Genomic DNA, 15,781 nt, shown 5'->3' with positions numbered 1-15,781 from the left:
AAATGATTTGTCCCGTTCTCATTTTTTACATCACAAATACCTGGCATTTGAAAAAGTGTGTGTAGACTTTTTATATGCACTGTATACAGTATAATATATCTCAAACACAACTTTTTACAGACCTTTTCCACTTTCTCGTTTATTTACCAGTTAGGAAAAACCCATTATAATAGAAGGAAATATCTGAATTTGACCAAGGTAGGAATATCAATGGGCTGAACTGTACATAAAGTCAGTCAATGTCTTACTGATGTCATCACTTTAACTTGAAAGCCAGAGTGTGGTAATATCATAGTATGCATACTTGGGAGAGTTGGTGGGCATGGTGGGATCTATCGAGACCAATGCGCCTTCTGGATCCACCATCATGATTGCAGTGTTCCTATTGTAAGCACATACCAAGAAAGGTTACACTGACTGTAATGTTATTAGCTTAATTACAAACATTCTATTTAGCAAATTATAAGCTCATTTGCTCATTGTAAATACTCTGAGCAGCCACCATAAATAAATAAAAATCAAGCCATTCATCTTATTGCATTTGCTGCCCCCTATGTGGTTTGGAGTGTGAAGTGCAGGCCACACATTTACTACTACTACGACTACGACTGCAACTACTACTATTACTGCTAATTATTATTATTATTATTATTAAGAAACCAAAAAACGTAATGTACTTTATGTCAAATAATCTCATTAGTCTAATAGCATATTGGTGGCACGGTGAAAGACTGGTTAGCACATCTGCCTCACAGTTCTGAGGACTGGGGTTCAATTCCTCGCTCCGCTTTTGTGGGGTTTGCATGTTCCCCCCGTGCCTGCGTGGCTTTTCTCCAGGTACTCCGGTTTCCTCCCACATCCCAAAAACATGCATTGTAGGTTGATTGAAGACTCTAAATTGCCCGTAGGTGTGAATGTGAGTGCGAACGGTTGTTTGTTTATATGTGCCTTGCTATTGGCTGTCGACCAGTTCAGGGTGTACCCTGCCTCTCGCTCGAAGATAGCTGGGATAGGCTCTAGCACCCCCGTGACCCTAGTGAGGATAAGCGGTACAGAAAATGGATGAATGAATACTAGAAATTCTGAAAATGTCTTTTTTTTTTTTGTAAGTTTTTGGGAAACAAGAAAAAAACTGAAAATTTAACAACAAGAGTCCAGTTTCCTGGATTCAACCTATGCAGATTTCCACAAATTAACTAAGATAACTAAGAATCTACACAGACCTAAACAAAAAACATTTGGTTGTTAGCAGGCACAATGGTATTTTTTTAAAAATTGATATTGTGACTGTAATTGACTCTAAATTTCCCATAGGTGTGAATGTGAGTGTGAATGGTTGTTTGTTTATACAGTATGTGCCCTGTGATTGGCTGGCGACCAGTTCAGGGTGTACCCCGCCTCTCGCCCAAAGATAGCTTGATAGGCTCCAGCACGCCCGTGAGCCTTGTGAGGATAAGTGGTTCGAAAAATGGATGGGTTTTGCGACTGTAAGTTAAAAAATAACTTGGGCATTTATGCTATTAGGCTAACAGTTTCCTTTTAGATGACCTGAATCAGGAGATATACTGGCCAGAAATAATAATTTTTGTTTGCATTTACATATGAGTAAATGGAATGTAATAGAAAACAGGCATAAAATTGAATCAGTACTATGTATCACAAAATTAGGCATGCGACATAATATAGTATATCCCATCAGAACAGATATAATATTTATGTATAAAACGCATCCTGTATGTACTCACAATTTAGTAATAAAAAGGCATAATTCTTATTTTTTTTTTAAATTGCACATAAGGAAAGCATTGAATACCAACCTGGGGATGTTGGATGAGGTACAAAGAAGCTCCTTAATATCACAAGGACTGCAGTGTCTACTGAACACCACCTGTAAAGACCACACACTAAATTGTATTCTTGCACAAGAGAAAAAAAAACATGAACATCAAACTAAAGGAATAAATTGCACTCTGTACAGCCCTTTGATGCTATTGGGGTTAATATAAGGCCTCAGTGTTCCTACTCAGGGTGGGATGCTAATCATATATCACTCAAACCATCAAAAATAGTCAATAGAAAGACCACATGAAAGACAACTATATTTTCTACAAGCCCCTCTTCCCCCCAATGGGTATGGATTTAGAATTGGGGGGAAAAAAACCAAACTAAAAAAAACAAAAAAACAAGTGATGGTAAACTTGCTGTGATCTTGAAAAGGAGCAGGTGTAGCAGACAAACACTGAATTGTGGGCTTGGGGCTCTTGAGCAGACATGTGTCATTAGCAGCTCTCTACTTGAGGCACTCAGCAAGTGTTCCGTTTAAACTCTACGCCAATATGCACTTGCGACGGTGCACAATAACATCTCAACATAGGCAGATGTTTTTGTTCATGGTTTTCAAACAGTTTATAAGCTGTCGGCATGGTCACAATAACGAATTTATTGGTATAATGAATCACAATAAGGTAAATAGTAATTTAATATCATGAAAAAGAGCATGCTGTACTGGTATTTCATTATTAAAAACATAGTGACAAGAAACAGACATTTGAGGTTGGACTTAAAGCAAGTATTGTATTGTGTTAAACTATTTTACATACAGTATATCATTAGGAAATAAAAATAAAATAAAATGGCATTTTCCAGCTGACTTTGGCCAAGAGGCGGGATACACCCCGGACTCGTCACTGACCAATCTCAGGACATGTATGGACAAACAATAATTTACCCTCGTATTGACCCCTATGCACAATTTTGAGACTTTAATGAACCCTAACATCAAATTTTTGGGGTTTCCTCCCACATCCCAAAAACATGCATGGTAGGTTAATTGACGACTCTAAATTGCCCGTAGGTGTGCACGTGAGTGCGAATGGTTGTTTGTTTATATGTGCCTTGCGATTGGCTGGCAACCGGTTCAGGGTGTACCCCGCCTCCTGCCTGATGATAGCTGGGATGGGCTCCAGCACTCCCGTGACCCTTGTGAGGATAAGCGGCTCAGAAACTGGATGGATGGATGGATGTATTATACACTTGAAAGTTAAATACAATTGAACTGTACTTACAAAATGCACTGGGCTTGAAAAGTAAACAATGTAGTGTACTGTATTTAAAAATGTTTCAATTGGCTGTTTGCATTGCTACAAGGTTCATTCTGCGTTTTATTTTGTTTCATTCATGTTTTAATTGTTGCTAATTTGAAGAGTATTATACTAAGTGATTCTTTTGCCCGTGTACTACTCATGGTATGTGTACCACATTTTGAGAATCACTCATCTACTGTATTCCACTCTTTTCTTTCTTTGAAAAACTGCAACATTTCAACTGAAAATACAAAAACGGTCATCGGAATTTGTTTATTTTCTCTTCTTTTCTGTACTCACCTTCTGCACTTTCCCATCCACATCCAGATAAATGGCTTTGGGGGCATAGGAGGAGGAGCTGGAGCCCATGTTTGACCTCCCTCTCCTCTTACACGCCCGTGGCGATGTTGACCTGGTTTGACACTGATGGGTAAGTTGAGGAGGCGATCACAGGGATGTTTTCCTATCAGGCAAACAGTATGAGGGAAAAATGTTGATATGATGTAAGGTAATTCCCAGATTTGGTGTAAGGTAATTCCCATTTGACATAAATAACAGCAGAACAGAAAACAAGTGATTATCCTTATTTTTTTATTGCAAGTTGATGAAATACTATTTAATCAAATTAGTAATAGTCAACACTCACAATCTGAGGAGTGTCGCTTTCCCAGCCGTGAGCAAAGCTCACGTCCCCCGGGGTGACGATGCCGCAGCCGACTCACTTTGGAGACAGGCGAAGTAATAGTAGTAAAACGCCACCGACGGAGCCGAAGGAGGCGAAGCGAGGCGATGGAGATGCGATGTGCGGTGAGGGAGCCAAAGGGCTTTGGTGTACCATCAATATAACTGGCTCTCCTGGCCGGTTGCCGGGGGACTGTTACTATGGTGAGAAATAAGACAACCCCCTGTGACCCTATGTTGCGTTGTACACGCTGAGTGGAAAACGCACAAAAATAGAGCTTTGGTTAAATGGTTGGAACATCCAATATTTCAATTATACCTGTATTGGGCAGATGAATACTACACATCCATTAGACAAACTAATTAATAAATGCACAATCAGAATGATATCCTACATGTCTAATCCGCCCTATTGCTAACTGTTGCTTTCTTTCATTAATGCACATCCTAGAAATGCATGCTATTGTTCTTTTTTTCAAACATTTAAAACTGCATTTAAAATAGCATTAGTATTTTTTTGTGCTTGTCTCCTCATCCCCAGGCCACTCATGCGCTGACCTGCTCCTTGAGAGCAGGCCCACCAGATGGTTTGGTCAGGTGAGTTGGGGCCACGCAGGCACTTGAAGAGATTTCAGAGTCGGGTTTATTTTTGGTGGCAATTTGAAGCCAGTTGATCAGGAGGGGAACGTGTGGCCTGATAACCGGCAATGCGATTGAGTTGGAATCATGTGGCTGGTGGAGCCGGTTAAGTGAAAGTAGTGATGAAAATCCTTCCTCTTGGGTATAATTGAAGTAGCAACAATAAGTACACATCTACAGTGGTGCCGTGAGATATCGGTTTGCTCCGTGACACCGCTCGGAATTCAAAACACTCACTTTGTATTTCCTCATTGAAATGACTAAAATTTCCAATAATCCTTTCCAGCCTCCCCCAAAGAGTCAACAAAGATTTTTGTTTTTTAATTAGGAAAGTAGCACTCTGTAATGTTGTACTTTATAAAAACATATCGTATTAGCATAATTACATAGAATGTAAATAATTAAACAATTTGTGAATTGTGATTAATTTATTGTGGCGCCTTCTGGTATGCAAGACTTGCCACCGGTTAGGCAGTAAAATACTGTTACGCAGACACAAATGAAGGATACTTTCACAACTACTGTAAGTGACTCAGTAGCTGCATTAATATAAGTTGTTTCTTGCAGATGTTAAACAATATGGGCCTGTGTGTATTGTTATGTTTGTCTAAATGTGTTGCTGCACCGTTTGTGTTCAGATATCTATTGCTTTTATTGTGAAAACACCGCCACATAGATGCTATTCGTTCGCCCGTCTACGGTGTTTCACATTATGTGTTAGCATTTAGCTAGCAGATTTAAAGGCAAAGTTATGTGGTTGTTTTAAGTACACAACATATAATTCCGTTTGTTTTATGTTTGACAGTAAACGGCAACTCATAGTGGCATTCAAAGGCTTCACCCCCGGTCCTGATCCCGCCCCTCGATTGATTGGGTGGGGTCCGCAGCCGCTGCGGTGCGGCCACAGCAATTACAGGACACTTCTGTCAGTCTTTGTGCATGCAAAACGGTGTCATTTCACTTGCATGTGTCGGGAGGCACACACCCCTAGGACACTTTCGCTGGGTGTGGGGTCACGCACTTACTGCAACAAATAACTCATGAATATGCAAATCACTTGTGTATCCCCCCACTTATACTCTCGTCCTGTAGACTTTTATAATTTACATAATTAATGCCACCACACTTTTGTTGTACAGCCGGGTTCACGACCCTTGTCCTCCATGCTTCTTCTCCTGTCCTTGTCCTGTTCTATCTTGTCCTGTCCTTCCCTCACAGGGTGTAGCACTACAGCCCCATGCAACACTCATATTTAATGTTTCATTGTTGTAGATAATGTAATGATTTACTTCTCTCATCCTGTTTACAATTAGTGCTTTGTGTTTTGTCTTTGTTTCTCTCTCCTTTCGAGAAACTTTGTTCTGTTCGACTGATCAAGTCTGATTCTCAATAAACTGCAATTATAATACCACAGCGGAAGCTTAAAAACTCCACTGTGACACAGTAAAACTGTTCCGGCAAGAAAGGGATACAGAGTTTCCATTCTGCTTGACCTAACAGCTGAACAGGACAAAATAAATAAATAAATAAATAAATAAAAAAGCTTTAAGCCATTTTTAAAAGAAGTATTTAGTATCTGCCAAACTACTGCTTGTTGTGAAGTGAGTTGAGTTCAATGACACCACATAGCGCTCTTAAAGTTTCCCTTACAAAAAATTGGCTGAATGAAGGCTTGTATCTCGAAAAGCTTGTAAGTCGTGTGACTCATATTTTAAGGGACCACTGTATTTATTGTTTTAGTTGATTTAAAAAATGCTGTTTTTTCCCTTCTTTTTAGTAAAGAATAGTTAAACAAACCAATTAATTTAATGAAATATTTAAAAAAAATATTATTTAATGCTTTTGTTATTATTTATTGTTTTCTAAATTACAAATACATATGCACACAACATGATACAAAGTACAATCAATATTAAATTAATATAAATGTAATTGTGTTGTGATTAAACGAGGAAGAGAGGATGGCTGCACCCTCAAGGGTCAACATTAAAAGTGCACAAGCATCAATAAAAAAATACAAAATAGGTAAAACAATCCATCCATTTTCTGAGCCGCTTCTCCTCACTAGGGTCGTGGGCGTGCTGGAGCCTATCCCAGCTGTCATCGGGCAGGAGGCGGGGTACAACCTGAACGGGTTGCCAGCCAGTCGCAGGGCACATACAAACAAACAACCATCCGCACTCACATTCACACCTACGGGCAATTTAGAGTTGTCAATTAACCTACCAAGCATGTTTTTGGGATGTGGGAGTGCCGCTAGATAAAACAATATGTGATAAAATATAATTATCAATAATACCAATGCGGCACGGTGGCCCGACTGGGTTCGATCGTCTGTCTCACAGTTCTGAGGATCGGGGTTCAATCACCGGCCCCGCCTGTGTGGAGTTTGCATGTTCTCCCCGTGCCTGAGTGGGTTTTCTCCGGGCACTCCGGTGTCCTCCCACATCCCAAAAACATGGGGGTTGGTTGACGTGATGATAAGGAGAAAGGTTGATGGATTGTGTGTCCAGGGGAGCAGGTGGAAAGGCTGTTTAGGGGCAAGGTTCAAATCATTTTACAATGGTGTAGATGGGAAGAGCGGCACGGTGGACGACTGGTTAGAGCGTCAGCCTCACAGTTCTGAGGAGCGGGGTTCAATCCCCGGCCCCGCCTGTGTGGAGTTTGCATGTTCTCCCCGTGCCTGTGTGGTTTTCTCCGGGCGCTACGGTTTCCTCCCACATCCCAAAAACATGCATGGTAGGTTAATCGAAAACTCAAAATTGCCCGTAAGTGTGAATGTGAGTGTGAATGGTTCTTTGTTTGTATGTGCCCTGCGATTGGCTGGCAACCAGTTCAGGGTGTACCCCGCCTCCTGCCCGATGACAGGTGGGATAGGCTCCAGCACGCCCGTGACCCTAGTGAGGAGAAGCGGCTCAGAAAATGGATGGATGGATGAATGGTTGCCATATTTACAGTAGCTAAATCTACAACTTTCTGTAGTAAGATGGTGGAATACGCCTCATTCGATAATTTACCTATAATATTCTGACCAGTTTGTCTGCCTATATGAGAGAAGTCAATCTAAATCCTAAACAGTCTTTTGTTCCTATTGAGCCTCTTTATAAACCAGTCCCCCACCAACCAACTGCCAATTAACAAGATCCTGACCACAAACTCGCGCATAAGCCAGATAAGAGTTTTCCGACAATACTTTCACCCCCCTCCCCTCGTCTGGGGAATTTCACATCAACAGGAATTGAGTGAAAATGCTCCACTGGGCATGAGTAGGAGGTTAATAATTAGAGATGGAGAGCATGGTGCAGCATCACACACACTAATACACGCTACACACACATACACGCATACAGTACACACAGACATGATCCAGGTCCCTCGAGGCTAATTAACATCGTTGTAAACTCACCGCCTACATCCCACAACAACAATACCACACAATGGAAGACAGTCTGTTTTGAACGTGTGAAAAGAAAAAAAGACTGACCTAAACAATTATTGTATTATGTGCGAACCCCAAGTGATTATACATATTTGCAGTTTGACGTTCGTGAATTCACCCATGAGCGGATTTTTTGTTGTTGAATCTCTCCTCTGTTATTCGCGGAAAAACTTGCCTTTTTGCGATTTTCTGTAAGGTGGCAAAAGATTCTATTTGAAAATATTTTTTCTAATTTTTGTGACAAAGTACTATCATATGTATGATATTTATTGTATTGTAGCGTCTCTTTAATTAAGACAACAAACGGTTAGTCGGCCGTTGACCCACCCAAAATACATCAAACTAGTTTCCCGATAGTTCCAACTAAACACTTGACTCGAATAGCAGCAGTCTACTGTATATTATACGCACTTTTCTGTCAATGTGTATTCATGAGCGTTTATTTGAAAAGCATCGAAACAAGCAAATATGATTGTGTCATCCAAAGGACTCATCACACCTTTATCCAACCAAAAGGCGTCAATGAAATGATAGGCGATTTCAATGACAAAAGGACTTTCTGTGCAGCTGGACATCTGAGGGGAAGACACATTATGCTGATAATAGTGATTCACCAGGACACTTTTGTTTTTGGTGTGTTTGAGTGCGTTTTTGTGCTCTCTCTCTAATGGTTAAACCTCACAACTACTGTACATAGAGTTCTGAAAACAGCTTCATCTTTTTATATCAAGCAGTGTAATATGATCTGTATATTATATATATTTTTATCCATATTTTTATATCAAACAAGGTGGATTGCATACTGGATCTGTGTGGGTCATGGACAGCTCATCAAGAATAAGTCACAAGTACTTAAATACGTAACATACAGTATCAAACATTATGTGACCAAATGGTTTTAAACTGCACCCAAAAGCAGACTGAGACAGAGGAAGCAGTTGGTAGGGGTTTATTTGGAGGGAGCGTGAGGTCAAGAATTCCAGGGCGTGATAATGGTCAGTAGGAGCGGGGGGGGGGGGGGGGGGGGGGGGTGGGCGGGCAGGTGGTTGTTGGGTGCAGGAGGCTGGAGCGTGAGCCGGCGAGTGAGCTTGGCAGTGTGGTTGGGCCGGGTGTCGTAGCAGGAGACAGAGGTAAGCACTGGAGGTGGAGGCGAACACGAGAGAGTAAATAAATACACTGGTAACAGTATTTTTCTTCCATAAGCAAAAGTACGAGCAAAGAGTCGGCCAGTGTACCATGGAGGTGCATGAATACTCTTGTGCTGGAACACTGGAAGTGCCAGGCTTAAATGCAGGTAGTGATGACTGTACCCCTCCCTCAATGGACGCCCCCTGGTGTCCTTCCAGGCTTCCCAGGGTGGCCTGCATAAAAATCCCGAATGAGGGAGTCATCCAAGACAAGCTTGTGAGAGATCCAGGAATTTTCCTCTGAGTCCATGAGGAACTGAAATCCCAGACCCCAGGGCCACACATCCATGATGCACAACACCGTGCAGGCAGGATGGTCGTCGATGGTTTGGGGAGCACTGGTGGAGACAGGTTTGAGTAGGGATACGTGAAACGTGGGATGTATCTTGAGAGACTAGGGAAGCTTTAATTGTACGGACGTGGAGTTGATTATTTTGGTGACAGGAAATGGTCCAAAGAGGCGTGGCGTGAGCTTACGTGATTCGGTCTGAAGGGGGAGGTCCCGGTAGGAGAGCCACAACATCTGACCCACCTTGTACTCAGGTGCATGGGAGCGATGGAGATCGGCCAAACGCTTCTTCTTCTCAGTCGAACGGGTAGGAGCTGCCTTGGCGTCCCTCCAGATCGCTTTGATCCGTCGAAGGTGCTCCCTCACAGAAGGAATCACCACTGGATGCTTCTGCTCCATAAACAAGAGGGGATTGGAAACCATAGCATGCCCTGAAAGGAGACAAAAACTGATGAGGGAGTTGTGGGCATATTCAATCCACGGGACAAAGGTGCTGCAGGAGGAGGGATTGCGTGCGGCGACGCAGCAAAGAGCAATCTCCCGACTATGATTTGCCCGCTCCGTATGGCCGTTGGACTGAAGATGGTAGTCAGAAGACAGACTGGCTGCTGCACCCACCGCCTTCAGAACTCTTTCCAGATCTGGGAGGAAAACTGGGGGCCTTGGTCCTTGGAACTTTTTGACCATCATTTCAAAAGTTATGTTTGGCGCCACAAACAAAACACTGAGCAACTGGGGCCTTAGACAAGGTGGAAAAAATTATGCACAGTTTGAAACAGCAATCAGTGTTAGCACAAAATCTTCAGGCTTCTTCTAGAAAGCAAAAAATGTCAAGAAAAGCCTACTTACTAGTTGAGAGGCACTTTAAATTGTGGCAGGTGTGTGCCAACTCCCATTTAACCTGAGTTTGAATGTAATTGCATTTTGCAGTAAAAATAGAAGTGTATACGTAACAATATGTTCCTCATTGTTGGAAGACAGTGCGTATGTACATATAAAAATGTATTACTATTTCCTTGAGGATACTAAAAAAGTATGGGGCGGTGTGGTGGGCGGGGTTTGGCAGGGGGGTGGGCCAGTTGTCGGGGCTCCTCGGTGGGGCCGGCGGACCGCCCTGGGTCCGTCGGTGTGGGACATGTCCCGTCCACCAGGCTGCTCTCGGGTGGACCACTGGGCCCGATCCCACCCCTCGATTGATTGGGTGGGGTCCTCAGTCTCCGCGGTGCAGGCACAGCAATTACAGGACACTTCTGTCAGTCTTTGTGCATGCAAAACGGTGTCTTTTCACTTGCATGTGTCGGCAGGCACACACCCCTGGGACTCTTTCGCTGGGTGTGGGACCGCTCACTCATTGCGACAAATAACTCAGGAATATGCAAATTGCTTGTGTATCCCCTCACTCACACTCTGGTCCTATAGACTTTTATAATTTACATAGTCAATCCCACCACACTTCAGTTGTACAGCGGGGTTCACAACCCTTCTCCTGCATGCTTTTTCTCCTGTCCTTGTTCTGTTCTATCTTGTCCTGTCCTTCCCTCACAGGGTGTAGCACTACAGCCCCATGCAACACTCATATATAATGTTTCATTGTTGTAATGATTTACTTTTCTCATCCTATTTACAATTAGTGCTTTGTCTTTTGTCTTCGTTTCTCTCTCCCCTCCAGAAAATTTGTTCTGTTTGACTGATCGATTCTGATTCTCAATAAACATCAATTATAATACTAAGAAACCACAGCGGAAGCTTAGAAGCTCCACTGTGACACAGTAAAGCTGTTCCGGCATAAAAGGGATACAGATCCTCCATCCTGCTTGACCTAACAGCCGAACAGGACAAAAAAAAAAAAAGAAAAGTATTAAAAAACACACACATCCAGTCTAAAATGAAACCCAATCATGAATGTTTCATCAAGAGCTGATTGATTGGAAGCTGCATGATTGCACGGTGCCCTTAACGATGCCTGTAAATCAGTGTCATTGAATCAAAGTCTCTTGACGTTGATGAGGCTGCCTTTTTAATTCAATTAAGTCCTTGCTTATTTTAGTAACGATTTATACTTAGGGGGTCCAATGCCCACCAGTTAAATTATAACAATAAACGTGCTAAATAAAGTCCACTGTGTACACTGTTAGTAGAGTGCAATAAATAAATAAACAAATAAATAAAAGAAAAATAAATGTAAGAATGTGAACTGCAGTGTGAGGGTGACATCTTATGGACTAAAATGATATAACAGTCTGTCAAAAAGAAAATACAAACCCTTAAAGCATTTCGTCTTTATCATAGCATGAGGTTATTGAGCAGTAATATAATTTGAAACTAAAATAAACAATACTATAATACAATAAATACAACACAATTCTACTGACTACTAACTTTATCAATTATTATAGGTACAACATATATGTATTTATGTATGTATAAACACCAAAAATGCTATAATAGAGTATACATAACACAATTCTACTACAGCTAATAATTGCATTTATTACTGTGTTTGTATGTATATAATGTATAAAATAACACTGTAATAGGGTACATATTACAAAAGCTTTAATAATATAATAATATAAATATAATAAGTACAGTATTAAGATGTATAGTACTACACGAATTGACTACATGTGCAATACTGATGATGATGATGATGATGAAGCTGATGATGATGCACAATCATCACAGCAATCATTAGATCAATCATAGTAATCATAATTACCATTATAATCACCATAATCAAAGTACTATATTTTCCTCAGTGACTGGTGTGTTTATAATAATAATAAATATTTATTAGATTTATATGCACTTAACTATAAAGCGGCAAAGCATTTAGTAGGGAGGTCTTTATTTGTCCAAAGTCATTTTTATAATAGTGATAATATGAATAAAGTTATAGTATACAGTAGTAGTATAAAGTAATTTAATATAGTTTAGTCATGAGTTTCAACAAATAAACAACATATCTTTCATGAAAAGAATACATAATTACATTTTACATAATATACTTTGCCCGCGACCCTTGTGGGGCTAAAGAGGTACAGAAAATGGATGGATGGATAATATACTGTACATCTATTTTTGGAATTGGTAATTACAAACATCCTGTGCGCCCCTAGGGAAATATAAGTTGTGAATTCGCAGTGCAGTGTTTAAGTATTAAAGACCGCAACAATAGATGTTATTTGAGGGGGGAAAAAAATGTATTACTATTAGTGAGAGTATTATTGTTGCTGTGGGTGTTGATAGTAACAATGGTAGACAATGGAGAAAACGTAAATGGACTGTGTTAGACATACAGTAGTAGGATGGTATGGACATATGAAAAACTGAGAGTAGAAGTACAAAATATCGTAGTTTTTTATTTTGTAGTTACACAATAAGAACAGTTTGAGGTTTAAATGATTTTTAAAAAACGGAAGCACCCAAACTACTCATCAGACGTTCCCAGTGAAATGAATCGTTGATCAAAAGGAGAAGTCTGCATAGTACATGTAACCTATTAATGCTCGACACAATATACTTTCATATTACAAGATGTCATCAAAAGGCTACAAAAGTATTGTTGGTGGCGTAAACGTCCTCCTCCGGGCAAGATGCAGCAAACGTGATGTGTGATAACAACACGGCGTCACTGCTGTGGAGGCCCCTGTGTCTTCTCACTGGGGGCGGGACTCTCTGCCTCCACGGGCAGGCGAATGTTTGGGATCCCCACCGGGGGCCGAACTTTCCTGATGGGGCTGAAACTGCGTGGAGACGAGCAGGGCGAGTTGGCTGGCGAGCGAGCGGGGCTCAGGGGAGGACCCGCCGGGGCTTGAGGGAGAAGCTGTGCCAGCGGGGAGGGGCTGCGGGAGTACCTGCGTGGGGTTGTCCAGATGGGCGGATCAGTTCTGGGGGCGTGGGTGGGGAGGACCGGGACGTAGGTGGTGGGGAAACTCAATTCTGATTGGCTGAAAGCGTTGCAAGCGCTTTCTTCCAAACGCTCCAGAGTCTCCTGGAAGGTGATCGTGAAGAGACACTTTTTAGACACACAGACATATTTGAAATAGTACTAATTATGTTCTGGAGTTGTGTCTCTCAACATACGCACAACCCTTTTTAGCCATGTAGAGGAAGAGAGAGAGCGAGAGAGAGAGAGAAAAGTGAGCTACATGACTCGACGGAAGTGACGTCATCAATCCAATTGTTTTGACAATGTGGAGACCGAAGGTAAGTCCCTTCTTCTATTTTTCCAAAGTTTGAAGCTGTAATGGAGTGCGTCACTTAAATCAATGCAACCCTGTTGTTCTAAAAAAAAAAAGACGTTAATATCAAAGTTATGATATAGCTACAGTAAGTTTGTAGTTGACCAGTTAGCATAGCAGCTAACAGAACGGGCATGTACTGAGCAAAAACTTCAACATTAGCATTGATTTGGCACCCCGTTACTGCAATACTAAATTAGCAGTCAAATAAAATTAGTAAAGTAGGTTATTCACCAATACTTTTGTAATATATGTTTTTCAGGTGCCTGAGCACTTGTAACATGGTTGTGCCAAACAGCATAATATATGTATGACAAATAAAATATCTCATAAAAAGTGCACCGTTGATAGTTTTTCAATTATATGATGGTTTATTAACTACAGTACTTAAAAATATAATAAAAGTTATCCAATAAAAAGTACATTTTCAAAAAATGTCTATATTGTGCTCTAGTTACCAATATACTGAAATAATGACGATCTCGTCTTAATTTACTCACAAATTTACTTACTCTGTGTGAATTCTGGACCTGTTTAGTTGAACACAAATCTGGTGCAGGAATTGAAGAAAAACACACATGGGTATCTTAAATAATAATTTTCGGTCAGTGTCAATGAAAGTCAGTGAAATTGGATAATTTCCCGCAACACACCTGATGAACTCTCACGGCACATTGCAATGGTTGGGAATGACTGAACTACGACTGTTTGTCAATGTGACTATAAAGGGGGTGGGCGTCAGTACCCTGCAGATCCAGCAGATGTGGCTGTATTTCTTTCTTTCCAAAATGTATTTGATATTTAATGCAGAGCTTTAACCGTGTTAAAAATAAACATTAAACTGGCGTTGTACTTTGTGGCATACACATAGCTTCATTCCTTGACTTGAGACTGTGTAAAGATATGAACCTATATTTGTATCATGTTGAAAAAATGCCTGAAATCTGTGTTCAAGTTCAAACTGGGCAAATTAATAAATGTGTGGCTAGCAAATCACACAATTTGTTACCATGTGAAAACTACAAAGTCCAAAAGGCCCCCAAAAGGGATCAACTTAACTAAAGGTCTTTTCACACTGCACTTGGCAAAGCATCTGACGCCTTCGGCTTTCCGATTCATTGTGTGTGGTGATGGGGCGTTAGTGCGTTTTGACATGACGAGTGTCGCGTCAATACAGAGGGCGTCTAAAGCTCAGCATTGCATCATCGGATAGAAAAATGTTCAATTCTGGAGCGTTGATGCAGTGACGGCAAAAAGCTCCTCCAATGGGAACAGGGCTGGCTGAGTGATTTCTGAGCGCTAGTTTGGCGGACTTGTACTTTAAATGGCAGGGAGGAAATGGAGGAAGGCATAATAATTGCAGTGTACCACTCTCCCGAACTTTGGGCCAATAGAAAAGTAATATACTGAGATGTCTTTGCGGGAGGCTTTCAAACTCCCTTTGAAAGCTCCCTGCTACGCCTGAAAAACACCTTGAAGCGCTCTTCCTGGAACTTGAAAGCTCACGAACGAGTATAAACTCTGAAATGCTGCCGTGAAATTAGAATGCATTATTCCCATTCCGTTATTTTGCTGCTGCGTCACCTCCTCCTTCTTAAAATAAGCAAAGCATTGTTTGAAAATTTTTCTTTTCAAACAATGACAAATACATATTGCCGGGTTACGGTCCACTCAGCGGGAAAAGCCTCCCGAATTCCTTCGAGGCTGTGACGTCACCACTTTCAAATATGGGATGGCCGCACCCCCGTTGCCGTCGTCGTTGCGTTTTGACGTGGGGGCCTTTCACACTGAGGAAGTGCAGTGTGAAAAGGTCTTAACTGCGAAACAATATTTCAGTGATTTTCAGTGGTATGTATCAATATGGCTTCCTCTAGTGGTATGCAAAAGAATCACTGAATTAAATGTTAAAACTTGGCATAATGTTATGGTGGATTAACCTTTTTTTATCCAGTACAGTACATTTGTTAAGTACAGTTCAGTTGTATTTAACTTTTTAAGGACAACACATTTGCATTTTTTAAAAACTGTTGTAGGTTCACTTACATCTTCGTTAAGTACATACAAGGGCATTGGACTCCTTCGACCGAGGGTGATTGGTTTCGGTACAACATCAACTACAATAACAACAACAACAACAATAGTACAATATAAGACAAATCCATTGTAATATAAAATATATATAATTAATTTACAGTACATAAAAAAATCTATACCACATA

The 15,781-nt window shown here is 41.0% G+C and overlaps 2 protein-coding genes across 4 annotated transcripts in view; both read right to left on the bottom strand.

Annotated features, from left to right (window-relative positions):
- pde9ac (phosphodiesterase 9ac) overlaps positions 1-3,884 on the bottom strand; it is a 34,725-nt gene extending 30,841 nt beyond the window's left edge. For 2 of the 3 annotated variants that reach the window (XM_061782866.1, XM_061782864.1), the window contains exons 1-4: positions 3,730-3,884; positions 3,384-3,546; positions 1,818-1,888; positions 305-382 (exon numbers count right to left, since the gene is read on the bottom strand). In XM_061782866.1, the coding sequence (XP_061638850.1) occupies positions 305-382; positions 1,818-1,888; positions 3,384-3,452 (218 nt within the window). In that variant the 5' untranslated portion in view covers positions 3,453-3,546; positions 3,730-3,884. The remainder of the gene's footprint in view (positions 1-304; positions 383-1,817; positions 1,889-3,383; positions 3,547-3,729) is intronic. The other variant, XM_061782867.1, reaches the window with a different exon arrangement.
- Positions 3,885-12,664: 8,780 nt separating this feature from the next.
- hepacama (hepatic and glial cell adhesion molecule a) overlaps positions 12,665-15,781 on the bottom strand; it is a 17,255-nt gene continuing 14,138 nt past the window's right edge. The window contains exons 6-7 of the mRNA XM_061782871.1: positions 15,606-15,676; positions 12,665-13,312 (exon numbers count right to left, since the gene is read on the bottom strand). Coding sequence (XP_061638855.1) covers positions 12,950-13,312; positions 15,606-15,676 — 434 coding nt within the window. The 3' untranslated portion in view covers positions 12,665-12,949. The remainder of the gene's footprint in view (positions 13,313-15,605; positions 15,677-15,781) is intronic.

This window comes from Phyllopteryx taeniolatus, chromosome 8, assembly GCF_024500385.1.
Source record: "Phyllopteryx taeniolatus isolate TA_2022b chromosome 8, UOR_Ptae_1.2, whole genome shotgun sequence".
Taxonomy (NCBI): Eukaryota; Metazoa; Chordata; class Actinopteri; order Syngnathiformes; family Syngnathidae; genus Phyllopteryx; species Phyllopteryx taeniolatus.
This window is presented reverse-complemented; position numbering and strand designations above follow the sequence as displayed.